The 14,724-nt window shown below is 38.5% G+C and overlaps 1 protein-coding gene across 1 annotated transcript; it reads right to left on the bottom strand.

Moving 5' to 3' along the window:
• Positions 1 to 3,257: 3,257 nt before the first annotated feature.
• On the bottom strand, positions 3,258 to 14,516 carry tmem38b (transmembrane protein 38B). Its single transcript, XM_044334355.1, has 6 exons — positions 14,051 to 14,516; positions 7,199 to 7,355; positions 6,521 to 6,705; positions 6,265 to 6,352; positions 5,428 to 5,545; positions 3,258 to 4,273 (listed from the first exon to the last, which is right to left on the bottom strand). The coding sequence occupies exons 1-6, from the start codon at positions 14,172 to 14,174 to the stop codon at positions 3,995 to 3,997; spliced, it is 951 nt and encodes a 316-aa protein (XP_044190290.1). The 5' UTR covers positions 14,175 to 14,516; the 3' UTR covers positions 3,258 to 3,994.
• Positions 14,517 to 14,724: the final 208 nt, after the last annotated feature.

Here is a 14,724-nt window from a genome sequence, read left to right on the forward strand (position 1 = left end):
TTGGCTGCTTCTACTATACTTAAGAGAACATCTTCTTTACTGCAATCAAACAAACTCCAGCCCAAACTTAAAAATATAATCCCTTATTTTGTCATAGCGTACAATAGAATCCATGAAACCCCTTAAAAATGGATTTTTTAAAACTCTCACGTTGACTCTAAAATGTAATTTTGGGGCTGGGGGATGCTAAAGGAGTGTGTCTCTAACCACTAACCCTAAAATCAGCTTTTCAGCCCACATAAATTGTCCTTACAACCCAAAATGTCCCCACAAGAACAGTGAACTGTCTATATTGGATCCTCACAAGCACAGCTAAAGCAGACCACACACACTCACACACGTGCAGGCAGCTACCATTGGTTCTGCAAAGAAAGTCCCCTCCTGTCCCCATCCCTTCTTGCCTGCAGCTGCTGGCCAGCCTGTCAGTTCCCAGGCATCAAGCCATCGGTGATGACGCCTCCGCACGCCACCAAGTGGTAATCACCTGTCCTGCACCACTCAGCAACAGGAACTCTTATCCTCCAGGCAGCACTGGAGTTTCAGATGCTACCAAAGGTGTTTTGCAGTTTCACTAGAGGAGGTTGGAAATCAATGTGTGTTCGTCTTAAAGCTGGGACTGAGAGTTCAAGCCATGTAATGAAACTGCATATGAAAACGAGCCATCTAATTTAAACTGGCATGTAAACATGTTGTTATAGCATCATGTTTTTTGTACTGTGGTACCTTTATTAGCTTGTGCATGTGTTAGATTTTATGTAAATCAACTTTTGTAGCATTATAGACTGATAAAGAACAGATCAGCCTCTTTGAAGTGATCAACATTTCCCACTGACAAAGATCTATGATTTTCATTAAAGTCCTTTCCACTCAAAAATGTGTTTTGCATATTTTTATCTCGATTGGTTGTTTGAGCTTCACTCTGCAGAACGACGTATGAACAAAGTTTAACGCTAGATGGCTGTTTTCATATTCATTTGCAGAAGGGAGAAAGTTTCTCTGTGCTCTCCTCAAATCTGAGTTTAAGGTGTGTACTTACAAGCATGATTTGTGACATCACAACTAGTTTGGAGCCAATCGTGGTCCAATGTGCAACTTACACATGTGTGATGTGGAAACTTGGTGCACATATACTGAGAATTGACGTTTCAGTCAAGTAGGAGACATCATGTGTCCAGCAGTTAAACTTTTGAAGTGAAATATATTTACAGGTTAATCGCTTTTTGATTTTTCTGGAGGGAGAAAGAGTGGTGGAAGTTTTAAGAATTTTCAACAAGGTTTATTCAACTTTTCTGTGGAAAAAAACTGACAGACATAACATTTTTATTCTAAGCAGATCATGCCTTAAAACATGTCTGGAGGGGCTCTTTAATATTTTATCCGCAAACTCTAAGGATAGACTTTTATTAACTTTTTATTAAAAAAGAAGTAAAGTAAAAGGAGTTGTTTTTTGTTGTTGTTGTTGTCCAAAACCACCATGCCTTCATTCATCTTGCCATACCTTCTTAACTCCTGTCTGCGGCATTTAGCCCCTAGCCCATTCAGAAGGCATAAATCTTATAAAAAAAAGGTCAAAAATATATTACTTCATTTTTAGAAAAAGACTAAGTGATTTCCCAAAATGTTTTTTTTCTTTTTTTCTCAGGGGTAAATGGTGAATTTGTCAGGGACTATTTTCAGATTTGGTGCACTAGTGAGTAGTTTAAGGCAGCAGGACAGTTGATGCGAGATTGATTCAAAGAGGCTCATGTCACGCACAGAGATATCAGGGTCTGGCTACAGACAACACTTGTTAGGAGAATCAATTCATTGTTGGTTTTGGACTTTTTGTGGGATTTGTTGACAATAAGAAAAATATAGAATATTACCAGATTTAACCTTTCAACTTTTAATTTAAATGTTAGAAGTATAACGGGTGGTGGTGTTTATGAAAGGAAAAGTAAAGAGCAACAGCAAAACAAGTCACAACTTCAAGCTGTTCGTGTCAGAAATACCCCTAGTCTTTCTCTCTACTGTGTCTCTCTGTCAGCTGTGGGTTTGTTTGTGGGTAGTATGTCATGGTCTTGGTATGTCTCTGACCTCTACTTAGAAGTCACTGTGGGTTCAAAGTCATGTGTGAGCTTACAGTACTTGCTAGCATTTTGTCTATGTGCACAGTTTATATGTGTGTGTGCATGTGTGTGTTATATAGTACGAATCGTAGTATGTCACATCTTCATTATATTCGTGACCTCTCACACACCACTGTGGTGTTCAAAGTTATATGTAGAAGAATGTGTGTATGCATTGTGTGCAATATGTATGTGTAAACAAGCTTGTGTGCACACATTTAGGTCAGGATTAATCTTCTGCAACTAGACAACAGGCAGAAATCTGGGGCTAGAAAAGAGTCTGAGGGGATGTGTGCTGTAGGGCAGGTGAGGCACAGGGAGGAAAGGGCTGAGGTGAAAGGAGCAGGGGCTCGATCAGTTCAGTGAGTAATTGTGGTAGGGGTCAAGTAGGTCTGGACCTCATTAAGAGAATTGCTTGGGAACTTTCAGGCTCTGGGCTGTCATCATGTCATCAGCCTTCTTGTCATAGGAGGCAGCGTCAGGAAAACAGTGGCTTATTAATGTGTTTTTCAGTTTTCCAGGTCAAACAGTTCACCATTACAGTCAATAAGATCACACGCACGCACACACACACTTACACATACACACAAACATAAAGCAGTTTTTCAGCTAACACTTTGAGATACAAGCCTGTAATTGACATGCATGCATCTGACAATTTTGGACTTGAGGCGTATTAAAGGCAAGTGCATCATCTCTACCAGTATCGCTTTTGATCGTCTTTGAGCATCTTCTTTTTTCTCTTCAACACCCCCTCCCCATCTCCCAACCCCCCCACTGGTTTTTAATTTGTATTCACAGGTGGATTCTTTGCCGTCTGAGGTTACATAGATGAGAACTGGGGGGGGATTTGGGGGATCTCTCTCCAGCAGCTTTATAAAGAGGGTGAGGTATCAATCAGGTGCTGATGTTACACTGATGCAATGTTTCAGCCTATAGAGGAGGTTACTTCTGGGCACTGTACTGATTTATATCAATTTACCAGCAGCTAATATAGATATCAGTTACTCTTTAGATATGATATTGAGAATAAATGTAGCTTAGAGACATAGAAATGTATTTCTATTCCACTATAACGTTCTCAATTTGTGCATCCGTGTTCACTTCTATCTGGATCTAGAGGCGAGGAATCACATCAACAACACATCGTCTAGTGCATGTAAACATGTTTATTCTCATGCTTTCAATTGTAATTCAACGCATTCACCAAAGAAACAGAACACACTAAATAGTTGTCTTCCGTTTCGATGTTATACATTCAGAGTGCAATTATGTTTTTTTATAAATAGAATAAAATATCTGAATATCGTAGTATATAATCTCTCTTTTAAAAAAATGTTTCTGCAGAAATTACTGCAGAATAGGAAATATAGCATTTACATGAAGCAGAATATACACAGAAAGAAGAAGATATAGACATTCATAGATCAGCGGGTGCACAGCACTGTTCCCAAAACCCAGAGATAAAATCATCATAAGATTGTTCTCAATATAAATGTATATAAAAAATTAAGCTACACAAGTGTACTGCAAGTGTGCAATCAGCCCAAGGATAGTAAGATGTTCATATCCAACAGCATAAATATTAATACAGTTTACAGTACATTAAGGATGGGGTGATTATCCCAGAATAAGGTACAGGGTTGATTGGAGTCAGCTCTTATCGGAATTCTGTTTCAGTGTCTTTTAAATTACATTTGAAAAAAAAAAATGCAAAAGAAACAGTTTGGAATAAAAACGTTTTTAGCCAGTAGGGCAAAAATGTCTTTCTTCATAACAGAAAACAGAGCAGAAAGTTTAAATGACCTCCTGACATGACAAAACTGAATCAGAAATGACTCCACAACCCTGCTTGGAGGTAAAAGGGGAGAAAGGGCAGAGGCTGACTAGTCGGTCTTCTTGCAGCTTGTTGTCTCTGCGTTCTCTGACTCGTCTTTGGCTTTGAGCGATCCGCTTTTTCCTTTCCCTGCTGCCTCATTCTCACTGGACTCTTTGGTTGTTGTGGTAGAGGTCGTCCGGTTCGCTGCGCCGTTATCAATATTTGCTTTCTTCACATCGGCGGTGAGGGCGGCGTAAGGGGAGGAGCCAGCGAAGAAGGTCTTGTAGATGGCTGACTCGATGGCAGCAAAGGGCGAGGTGGACGAGCCTGTCAGCATCATCCTTGACTGAAAAAGAGACGATACACTTGTGATGACAGAAGCAAAATATGAGAAAAGAGAGAAACATTTGACATTTGTGATTTTCCAAACTGTGGGAGTGGCTCAAATCCCTTCAATATGGCAGCTGTCTTTGACATATCCTCAGCCAAACAACCATAAAAAGTGACTTTATCTAACATCACATGATGGGGTCAAGTCCAGTGCTGCTATGATTAGTCAATTAATCGATTAGTTGATTGATAGAAGCTTAATTAACAACTATAGTAATAACTGAAAAATTGTTTTAGTCATTTTCAAGCAAAAATGCCAAAATATTTGCTGCTTTTAGCTTCTCAAATGTCACGATTTAATGCTTTTCTCTGTACACTAAATATATTTGCGTTTTGGATAGTATTTAAAGATGTCACCTTTGACTCTGGCAAATAATAATGGGCATTTTCACTATTTTCTGATGTTTTCTAGACAAAGCGATTAATCAATTAATCAAGAAAATAATCAGTAAATTAATCGATAATGAAAGACATGTAACTTGTCATTTTTTTCACAGAAAGCTGACCAGTTACGTGATGTTGGCCTCTTTTACATATAATAGCACTGTATGGGTATTGGGTGTATTAGTTACGTATTAGTATTAGGGGATGAGAGTATAACGCTTGCATCATCAGGAACACAAAATAATAAACAGCAGGTTGGACACGACTCTTAAATCTGATGAAATGGCTTGGCGCTAATTTGACAGATCAGAGTCAGAGGGAACTAACAGAATGAGAGTTGAAAGAAGACATGGTGGATTTATCTGTGTCTCAGTCAAGAGCACAAGTTTCCCAGAGAAGAGAGGAGAAGATGATGCAAGCTGAAGAAAATGATGCAAAAGCCCCAGCCCTACGGGTAATACCGAGCTAATGTGAGTCACCACAGCTAAAACTTCAAAAAAGCAGAGGCAGAAAGGTCATTTAGAAGACAAGGCTACGGCAACGCCACAGATTTGGAGGGAGCCTCAGCTCCAAAACATTTGTTATACCTGAGTTAAGATCTGAGTCACAGGTAAGCAATTCAATTGAGCAAAATACACCTTCCTGTTCTGTATCTCAACCACCGTTTTGCTACCTTGGGTATATATTGAAGGTCACAGTGTCAAGTATAAGCTACTTCAGACTGACCTTGTTGACGACGGTAAAGATGGTGTAGATCAGCATCAGGTGCTGCTTCTGGAGAGGCAGGTATTGGGTCTGCTGCAGAGTGAACAGCACTGCCCCTATCAGGGTGATCTTGGTGGGGCTTAATAAAGAAACAATAAATGTTAAAAGAGCAGTTATGATATCTGAGAAGAATTAATTAAAAGTCTAAAATAGTGAGGATGATTACTTCATGCACACACTTGAGAGAAGTCACATTTTATATGCTTGAATCATCAAGGACAACCTGTCTAAACTGGAAACAAACGTCATCACTGTAGATGGCAATCCTGTGAGTACATAACTCCAATTGGTTTCAATTCTTCCTTGTATGTGAAAGACAAAGGTAACAAAGAGTTTTCTGATGATATTTTTATACACATATGGGTGCCAGCTGTAGAATACCCTCAGCTTTATTCAGTGTTTCCATGTTTGGTATAAACTAGAGTTTGGGAAATAGGTTTAGCTTAGTATAAAGACTGGAAACAAAGGGAAACAGCTAGCCTAGCTCTGTCCAAAAGGTAAGAAATCAGCCTACCAGCACTTCTAATTAACACATTATATCTTGTTTGTTGGATCTATATAAAAACCAAAGTGTGAAAACAAATATTGTTTTAGGAAGTGGTTGCATCCAGCCAATAAATAGTCTTGGCACATAACCCCCGTAACAAACCAAAGTGTGTTTCCCAAAATGCCAAACTTTTCCTTTCAGTTTCAAATTACACTCTGTACATTAAAACACACTCACAGTGTAGTTTATAATCACAAAGATAACATAAAAAACACAGATGTAATATCAATAAAGTCTTGTAGAAGACTTACTATGACATTTTGAGGAGCTCGTTGGTCTCTGGTTTCCATACACCTCGAACAAGCTGCTCAAAATTACTGATCAGACCACCTCCAGCACCTTGTGAAGGGAGATATATGATTAAATTAAAATGTATTACTTATCTGATATTAATTAAAACACTAAATACTTCATTATTACTTCAAAGCGCTTACAAAATGATGTTATCATAATACAAAAAAAGGACTGAGACACAGATCCACATATGCACACCACCAGATAACTGACCTTTAGCCCAGCCAATGGCAATCATAACCAGCAGGCTGTCCTTGTATCTGCTGTATGCCTGGGTGACTCCTCCGAGCACCTTCCATGTCCTAGTCACTTCCTTCATTCCTGACAGCACCAGCCTGAGAGGCAGCAGGGCGGCACAACAGTACACCAGGTCCATGGGGCAGTAGAACACAAGGTACCTGGGGAGACACACATGGCTCAAATAACAAGTGCACACACACACACAAACATTTCAGCTACCTATTGAATGTCAACTATGTGGCCAGTAAACAAAGTCTCTGTCAAGTACTTCTTTTCACCAGCAGAGGGCACTGTGTGTGTGTGTTTTTTTTGTGGTAAGAGTGCAATTATATGTGCCACCAGTAGAGGGAAACCAAAGACTTCATATTTAAAAAAAACCTCTCTGTTTCATTGAATGTCTATCACATTTCTTGATCCCTTTACAGGAAATTGATTATTGTACATTTCATCTATAAGAGAACCTCATTATTCTGTATTTTGCTCCAGGGATGCATAGAGAAAAGGACACGTTTGTGTATCCCTTTTCCCTCAAAGTTGCAGAGGGCCTCTCACTAATCCTATCACTTTCTGCTTCCATGCTTTCCTTTCTCTCTCTCTCTCTCTCTCTCTCACCCTTTTCTCTGCATTTCTTCTAATTTCTTTGATATTTACCAGATGACTGAAGCAAGCAGAATGCTGGTGCTGTTGGACAAAGGTGCTACAGGTGGCTCAGCCAGCATCATCCCAGACAGAACAGCTCCGCCGAAACAGAAGAGCATGGAGCTGAACCAGCAGGCCAAGGGGCTGGCTCTGGACACCTCAAGAGCTCCTGCACAAGACAAGAAGTATATTTATTAGCATGATCACTGTGGATTTCTTTGAGTCCCTACATGTACAGTAGTATGTTTTCCTTAAATAAGGTATTAGCATTCCCACAAGGTCTAAATACTCTGTGCTCTTATATCCACGTGAGTCTGTTGTTCAGTGCTTACCATAATGATCAATAAATATAAGCCTATACCTTTGATTCCATGTTGTAAGACACTAAATCATGAAAAATGTTTTACAGGCACTTACAGTATATCCGTATATCTGTGTATGTATATATGTACAATAATAATCTTTTACTACAGTAAGAATTTCGAATTCTGGACTTTTACTTGTAATAGAGTATTTTTATACTGTGATATTGCTATTTTTACTTGAGTAAAAGGTTTCAATACTTCTTCCACCACTTTATTTCCCTTCACTAAATGAAGACAGACAGGCTTTGTAATAAATAAATAAATAAATAAAGTATTATTGCAGACATCAGTTGAACTTGTCAGGGTAACTAGAAGTCAGTGGAGTTTGATGCCTGTTCCTTGGCTTTCCCAACCAAGGAACAGGCCTCTGGCTTTGTGTAAATATTAACAAGTTAAGTACAGTTTTTAGAGATACAGAAAGCTTTGAGCTCAGCTATATTATTTGCTTCCAGGCCTGGAGTTCAAAGTGCAGAGCAGAGGCATGACAGTTAAAAGTTACAAACACCGATGATATCAGTTCACTCAAGATAATAATCAGCCACTCAGTGCTGTCTCTGTTTCCACCCTGTTTTTTCCATTTAAACAATTTACACACTAACTGCATGACATGAGCGCTCATGACTTATAGGCAAATCGAATAGCATAAGAACTGCTTTGTATTATGATATTATGGCATCTGATGTAAATCTTCACTATGAAAGGATGGTTTAGTGTCGTTATTGTTTAAACGGTCAACACAGGTTTTATTTTAAAAATTACAACACATGAGATTTTGCATATCCTTGCTGCCATGGTACACTAGGATATACACTCAGTTTATGTCAATCCAGCTAAAACTAATGCAGAGAAATACACCAGTCAGTCCCATCAAGGTTATAATGTTCAGTTCTTGTTTTGCTGTTTTACAGAAGTGTTGATTCAACGTAATTGTCATTGGAGGCCGCAGTTTGTGGTACTGTTGAATTGTATTTGGTTATATATACACTGAGATATACACTGATATCAATGAGGTGGATGACAGATGAGAAACAGTTGTCAGTATAAAGGAATACAATTCAACAGCGTCATAAACTACAACTTCCAAAATAACCATCAATATTCATCAATAACCACTGATATTCTTTTGACTGCATTAATTTTAGCCATGTGTGTAATAATAAACTAATAAACTAAATAACTAATAAACTGGCCACTGAGTGCATGTATATCACTTCACCTCAGCCAGGTAGCACTCAGTCAACCCTGAACCACCTGCCTGGAGTCACTAAGGCCGCACACAGGACCATACTGGTAATCTGAGGATTACAGACAGATTATAGACTCCTGGAGAGAGATTGGTAAACCAGGAGGATTTATAGCTGTATCTCCCTCCTCTGCAGACTCCTCTGGATTCACTCAGTGCTGCTCACATTTTAACCTCAACACCTCTTTCAGTTCAGAAAGGATATGAAAATGAAAATAAACTGGTTGATGTTTAGAATTGTTTCTAAATGAGAACATTTGCAAGGGGGAAACTAAAGTTGAACATTTTGATTTAAGGTTTAACTAATAACGTTATTAATCAATGTACTAATTGAGGAAACAGAGCTATCATTAGTCATTAATAGAAATCTCTGACACAAAGACAAAAAAGAACTGTACTGTAAGTAAGAGGACTCATCTATTTGATATGTCTCTATATAATATCTTACGTTGTTACATTAAATACTCAGAGGGCATCTTTAATACCTAAACACACATTCTTTGATGCCTGAGTGGTCTCCATATCTTCATCAGTGGGCCACTATTATAACCAACAGAGGAAACAGATGGACAAAGGCATACTGTACTTGCTCCTTTTGTTTACAACGTTAGGCTGCATGGGCATTTTTCTTCATCAATGTATCTGTTAATTATTTTCTCGATTAATAGATGTCATTCGGTCTATAAAATGTCAGAAAATGGTGAAAAATGTTATGATAATGATAACTGTTTCCTAAAGCCCGCGGTAAAACCTCAAATGTCTTGTTTTGTTGCGATCAACAGTCCATAACCCCAAAATATTCAGTTTACTATCATGAGGAAGAAAGAAACCAGAAAACTATTATTTGTAGAGAGTATATTTGTATTTGATTACTCAATATCAAAATAGTTGGCAATTCATTTTCTGTTGCTCGACTAATCGATTGCTCTAGTTATAATCTATAGCAGAGTGGGAGATTAACAGTTCAGTTTAGAGAAATTGTTGTTTTTCTGTACTGTCACGTGTCAGAAAACTGAACATGAAACGATACTGTATCATTTGTGTGCACAAGAAGTCTGATGTAATTACCTATTTGTGGTTAAAAGCTAGTTGCCACAGTTAGAAGAGGAGGAAGTTTGAGAAAATGAACCAAAAAAAAAAAAAAGCACCCAAATGTCAGATAGGGAAGGGTGGTTAAAAATATGCCAACAGTCCAGTCACACACATCCTCTTCTCCTGTCATAGTTTATATTGAGTCCTGATGTAAGTGCTTAGTATTTGTGCCATTTGTGTTTTAGCAGTTGTTGCACACGGTCCACATGTGCAGCACATTGCTTATAGATTAAACACTGTTGCTATGTCATCACCTACAACTCCCTAGAAAAACAAACTGCTGCAGTTAATGTCTGAGCCTGTTCACTAACTTTAAAGAGGGAGTTGGAGACTATTTAACTATAATTTAACAAAACATAATTTGAATCAGCATGTGGGCAACCGATGCATTCACGGGTCGGCTTGGAAATCGAGTTGCTTTCCAGGGAGCTCAATTTGTGATACACGCTTGACAATATCTGCAAGTTGAAAGTCAAAACAAACCAATAAAAGAACGCTTTGGACTGCAAACACCAGACACCTTTACCAGATGAAGATCCTGTCTCCTGCTTTGCATTTGAAGGAGACACATTTACAAGTCAAATCTGAGGAATACAGGCCAAATACACCACAGCTGTCAGACTGTGTCTTTCTTTCTGTCTCTCTCTACCTCTGGTGGGAAGGTAGAGAGTGGGCTCAGGTCTCACTGGAATTAAAACGACAAATCTCTTTTTGGAAATCGCTCTCTCTTCAGAGCCAGCTAGCTAAATGTTGTGATCTTTGCCTGTCAAGTTATTTTAAATCAGATTAACTGCCACTAAATTAACATTGATTAATAGGGTATATTTATACTAGTGTATTTACTGTACATGAGTTAATGTGCAAGCATACAAATCCATATCTTTACAAATGGAGGGAGTGTCAGTCCAGTGTTTGCCAAAAAACAGTTTTGCTTGATTAAAAACTGTCATTTAAGTCTTAAGCAGGACAGCATCTTATCTACCACACACACCACACAAGCATTATCTAAGCCTGCAAATAAGACACCCCTCCTCTCTCTTGAAACTCAACTCCCAAGCTGTCTTTTTCTTTATTCCTCAGTTCCACTCTCTTAATCTTCATTTCTATAATTTTCCAAGTCCATTCTTCTTTCTGACACTTTTGTTCCCACCTCTAATCTCACCCCCCCTCCTCTCCTAAACCCAATGCCTTATTCTTTTGTCCACTATTTTACTTTTATAACCTCTCTTACAACTTTTTTAACCCCTCTCTTCCTCTCTCTCGTGGATCATTACAGGCAGCACTAGATGGGAATAAAAGGCTTGTCTCTGGTTATTTTTGGCTTGAAGATAGGACCATTGACTGACATATAACCACTGCTCCTCTTCCATGTCCCTGTCCTCATGCAACCTATACAATCCACTCATTGCGATGTTTAGTAAATGTGCTTAAAATAACCCCACAGTCGAGTGTGTTGACAGTGTGATAAATCTACAAAGTTTGAAAATCAAGTGCGCAAGTAAACTTCTTTGCATCTCCAAATAAGCTTTGTATTAATGTTCTTCTTGAACAAATGACATTTTTTAGAAAAATACTATAGTTACTTTGTTTGTGGAAGTGTTGTACAGCTGTAGCATTGCACTCCCAAAGTGGATGCACTGTAAGGCAGGAAGGGAAGACACAGGAAAGAGAAAAGCAAGGGAGGGTTGAGTAGTTTAAGGCATTCCTTTCCTTTTTGGGAAACAGGAGAACTAAAGCCGGTTCACTGGGTGTTTTGTGCCTTCACTTTTATTCAGGTTATATTGTGCTTCTTTTTAAACTATCCTGAGATTTTAAACCTTTCTTTTACTGTCCTCTCAGTCAGTTTTTGTTACAGTCTGCACTTCATAGGCAAGTACAAACACACATTATTATAACATGAAAAATGTCCCCAATATGTCTGACTGTGAGTCAACATACACATATAAGAGGAAAACACACAAGCACACAGGGGAAATATGAGGATTTTGTGTTGTGTTCGCTGACCTCTGGCATATCATTTGTCCATATTTTTACCCTGTGTGTATCTTCACTTGTAGTCAGAGATAGATAGATGGGTGTAAAGGACAGAGGGTTAAAGGTCACGGTAGCTCAGATGCCTTGCAAGGCAAGTTCTAAAATAGATGGTACATTTACGGCAGCGGGACTACAATGGAGTCGGTGTATGTGTTCTTGTATGTTTGTGTGTGTGTGTGTGTGTGGAAAAGTCAAGTCCCTGTGCAGTTAAAGTCCACCTGTTCCTGTAGCCACCATCACAGTGACGTAACATAGTTGGCTCAGTGCCTGCCTTTGGTCTGAGCTGATCCAACAGACTGCAGCAGAGCATGTAGCCTAATTTAAGTTATGTTACTTACACTGGAGCATGAGCAACAGTCAATAAGAGATAATAGATGATTGTCTACAAATGAAAAACAGATTGGTAAATGTATATTTTAGTCATTTTCTAACATGGGGATGTTTTCTTGAAACAGATATAAACTTGTAGTCTTTTTAATTATTCAAAGGCCTCAATTTTCACCTGATAAAACGGAGACATTCAGGGTTTTCTAATATAGCTGAAGTCAATATCCTGATATTAGTAGCAATGGTTTATTAATATTGATGTCATATAGCAAATACGTGTGCAAAACCCCATATAAAATAATCAAATTCATGCTAAATGTAAAAACCTGTGTTCCACTGTTGTGCATTACATCAGACAAAACCAGTGGTTGGATGTAACTAAGTTCATTTAAGTGCTGCAATGTATGTATAAGTCTGTGGTACTTGTACTTTACTTCTTTATTTCTGCAGGAAACTGACTGAAAACTACCTTTATTTGGCAGCAATAGTTACTAGTTACTTTGCAGATTGGGATTTTATATAAACATATGATCAGTTTATATGTTTATTATAAGTTTATTATCCATTTTTATAGATTAAACTACCCAATACTAAAGCAGAATCAGTACAACTGTATATGCAACTTGCACATACACATCATCATCAATGCATAATATTACAATAATCAAAGTGGGAGGCAGACCTCCCTGGGGGGGTCTCCAAACAGTTTCAGGGGAGGCTCAGTGAAGTGAAAAAATATTACATCAGTTATCAAAAGGACATCACATAGAATAGCCTAAATGTGTGTGATTTGGTTAAAGTGATAGTTCAGAGATAAAGTAGTTTGAGGGAATTTTACTGTTTTTCCCACTTTGGCAGAGTCAGAAACTAATAAATGCCTTAGGACAGACTTTTTATATGTATTTGGTGTAGTCTGAAGTTATGTCAAACAGCAATATTAGGCTATCTTGGCTCAATTGTTGAGTGTCTATGGGATCGAATAACACAATCATGTTCTCATGGGCATCCAGGAATTCAGCCAAATTAAGCAAGTAAACTAAGGGAGGGGGGTGAGGGGATGCTTTGTTCAAGCTTTGTATGAGGGGAGGCCCACAGTCTCAGACTTTGAAAACCCCTATTTTAAACTAAAATTCTTGCATATTGCTCCTTTAATTCAATCTGCTTGGAATCATTACTTTGGAGTATTTGCAGTATTTTTTTTAAAATGTGATCATGATACGATGATATTGTCACGACATGATTTTAATCATCCAATCAAATAATTAAGTTCAGCCAAGGGCGTTTACAACTTTATTTATTTATTTATTTTTTAAATTGATTAAGTTATTATGGCAGAATATCAGTGTTTATTTTTGTATTATATATTTTCTTCAACTAAACCATACCGATCATCTAACAAAATTAAAAAATAAATAAATTCACAAAGACTTTTCTGAGTCCTGTAACTCTTGGTAACATTGTGATTAATACTATGTGAGGATTGTCAATATTGTTAAATACTTAATAATGTCCTTATAATAAGAAAATAGTAGAACAATAGAAATGATGGGTCTAATGTGATTAAATTAACATACAAAACAGAATAGATTTTCACTTTGATAAGCCTCTCTGAACGCAACATATGTCTGGTAAAAACCTTGAAATAACTGGAAAGTTGTAGGTCTATTACTGAAGTTAAAGTTTCATTAACTCAAACGTCAAGAAAACAGTTGCTTTGTTTGTCTGTCAGACTTGTTTAAAACTGTAAATGTCTCGTCAGGGAAGACGGTTGTTATGCACTTGAACTTTGCGTCAGCTACTTACCTGGCTGCTCCCTCAGAGCCATGACTGACACCATATAATGCGCCATGTCAAAGTATGGAAACATGGACAAGTTTGCCAGTCCGTGCGACAGCTCGTCCAAATGCAGCAACCCGAACAAATCCATAATCTTATTTCTAAGACTCTTCTATTAACTATTCTAGTCTAATCCCAGCGAGGCGTTCAAGCGCAGTAAAGGCATCGGTCCAACTCAGAGCATCAGGGCTAACACTTCATCCACCGTCTGTCAAATCTGACACGAGTCTGTGGGACAAACAGCTGTTAGTTTAAGGGATAAACTGCTGCTAAATTGCACGCAGCTGGTTAGATGACGTTGGGGACCTCCGCTGGTCGCCGGGCAACAGATCTGTATTGCCAGAGGATGGTCATCGCTGGTGTTACCCCGTCAACGGCGCTGTCCTCCGCGCATAGGCGGAATTCCTGCTTCATGTTCCGCCATGCTGGCGATGTGGTGGGCGGAGCCAGAGCGGCTCTCTGATTGGAGGAGTGGGAGCGCGGTGAGCCAATCGCGTGTCAGAGAGTGGCCTCGTCAGGCGACGCTAGAATTGTAAACTCAAATAGGCTTTTCTTATGTTGGTCAGTGTGTCATATTAAAGGATAGATTCACAGTTTTCCAAGTCTGTCTTAAAACAAAACTCAGGGGCCCATGTGAGCGT

The sequence above is a fragment of the Thunnus albacares genome, chromosome 18 (genome assembly GCF_914725855.1).
Source record: "Thunnus albacares chromosome 18, fThuAlb1.1, whole genome shotgun sequence".
Classification (NCBI taxonomy): Eukaryota; Metazoa; Chordata; class Actinopteri; order Scombriformes; family Scombridae; genus Thunnus; species Thunnus albacares.

Coding starts and splice junctions, on each gene's coding strand:
- tmem38b (XM_044334355.1), bottom strand. CDS start 14,174: ATGGATTTGTTCGGGTTGCTGCATTTGGACGAGCTGTCGCACGGACTG. Junction 6,706..7,198: donor CTGCTTGCTTCAGTCATCTG/GTAAATATCAAA, acceptor GTGTCTCCCCAG/GTACCTTGTGTTCTACTGCC. Junction 6,353..6,520: donor TGCCATTGGCTGGGCTAAAG/GTCAGTTATCTG, acceptor TCCCTTCACAAG/GTGCTGGAGGTGGTCTGATC.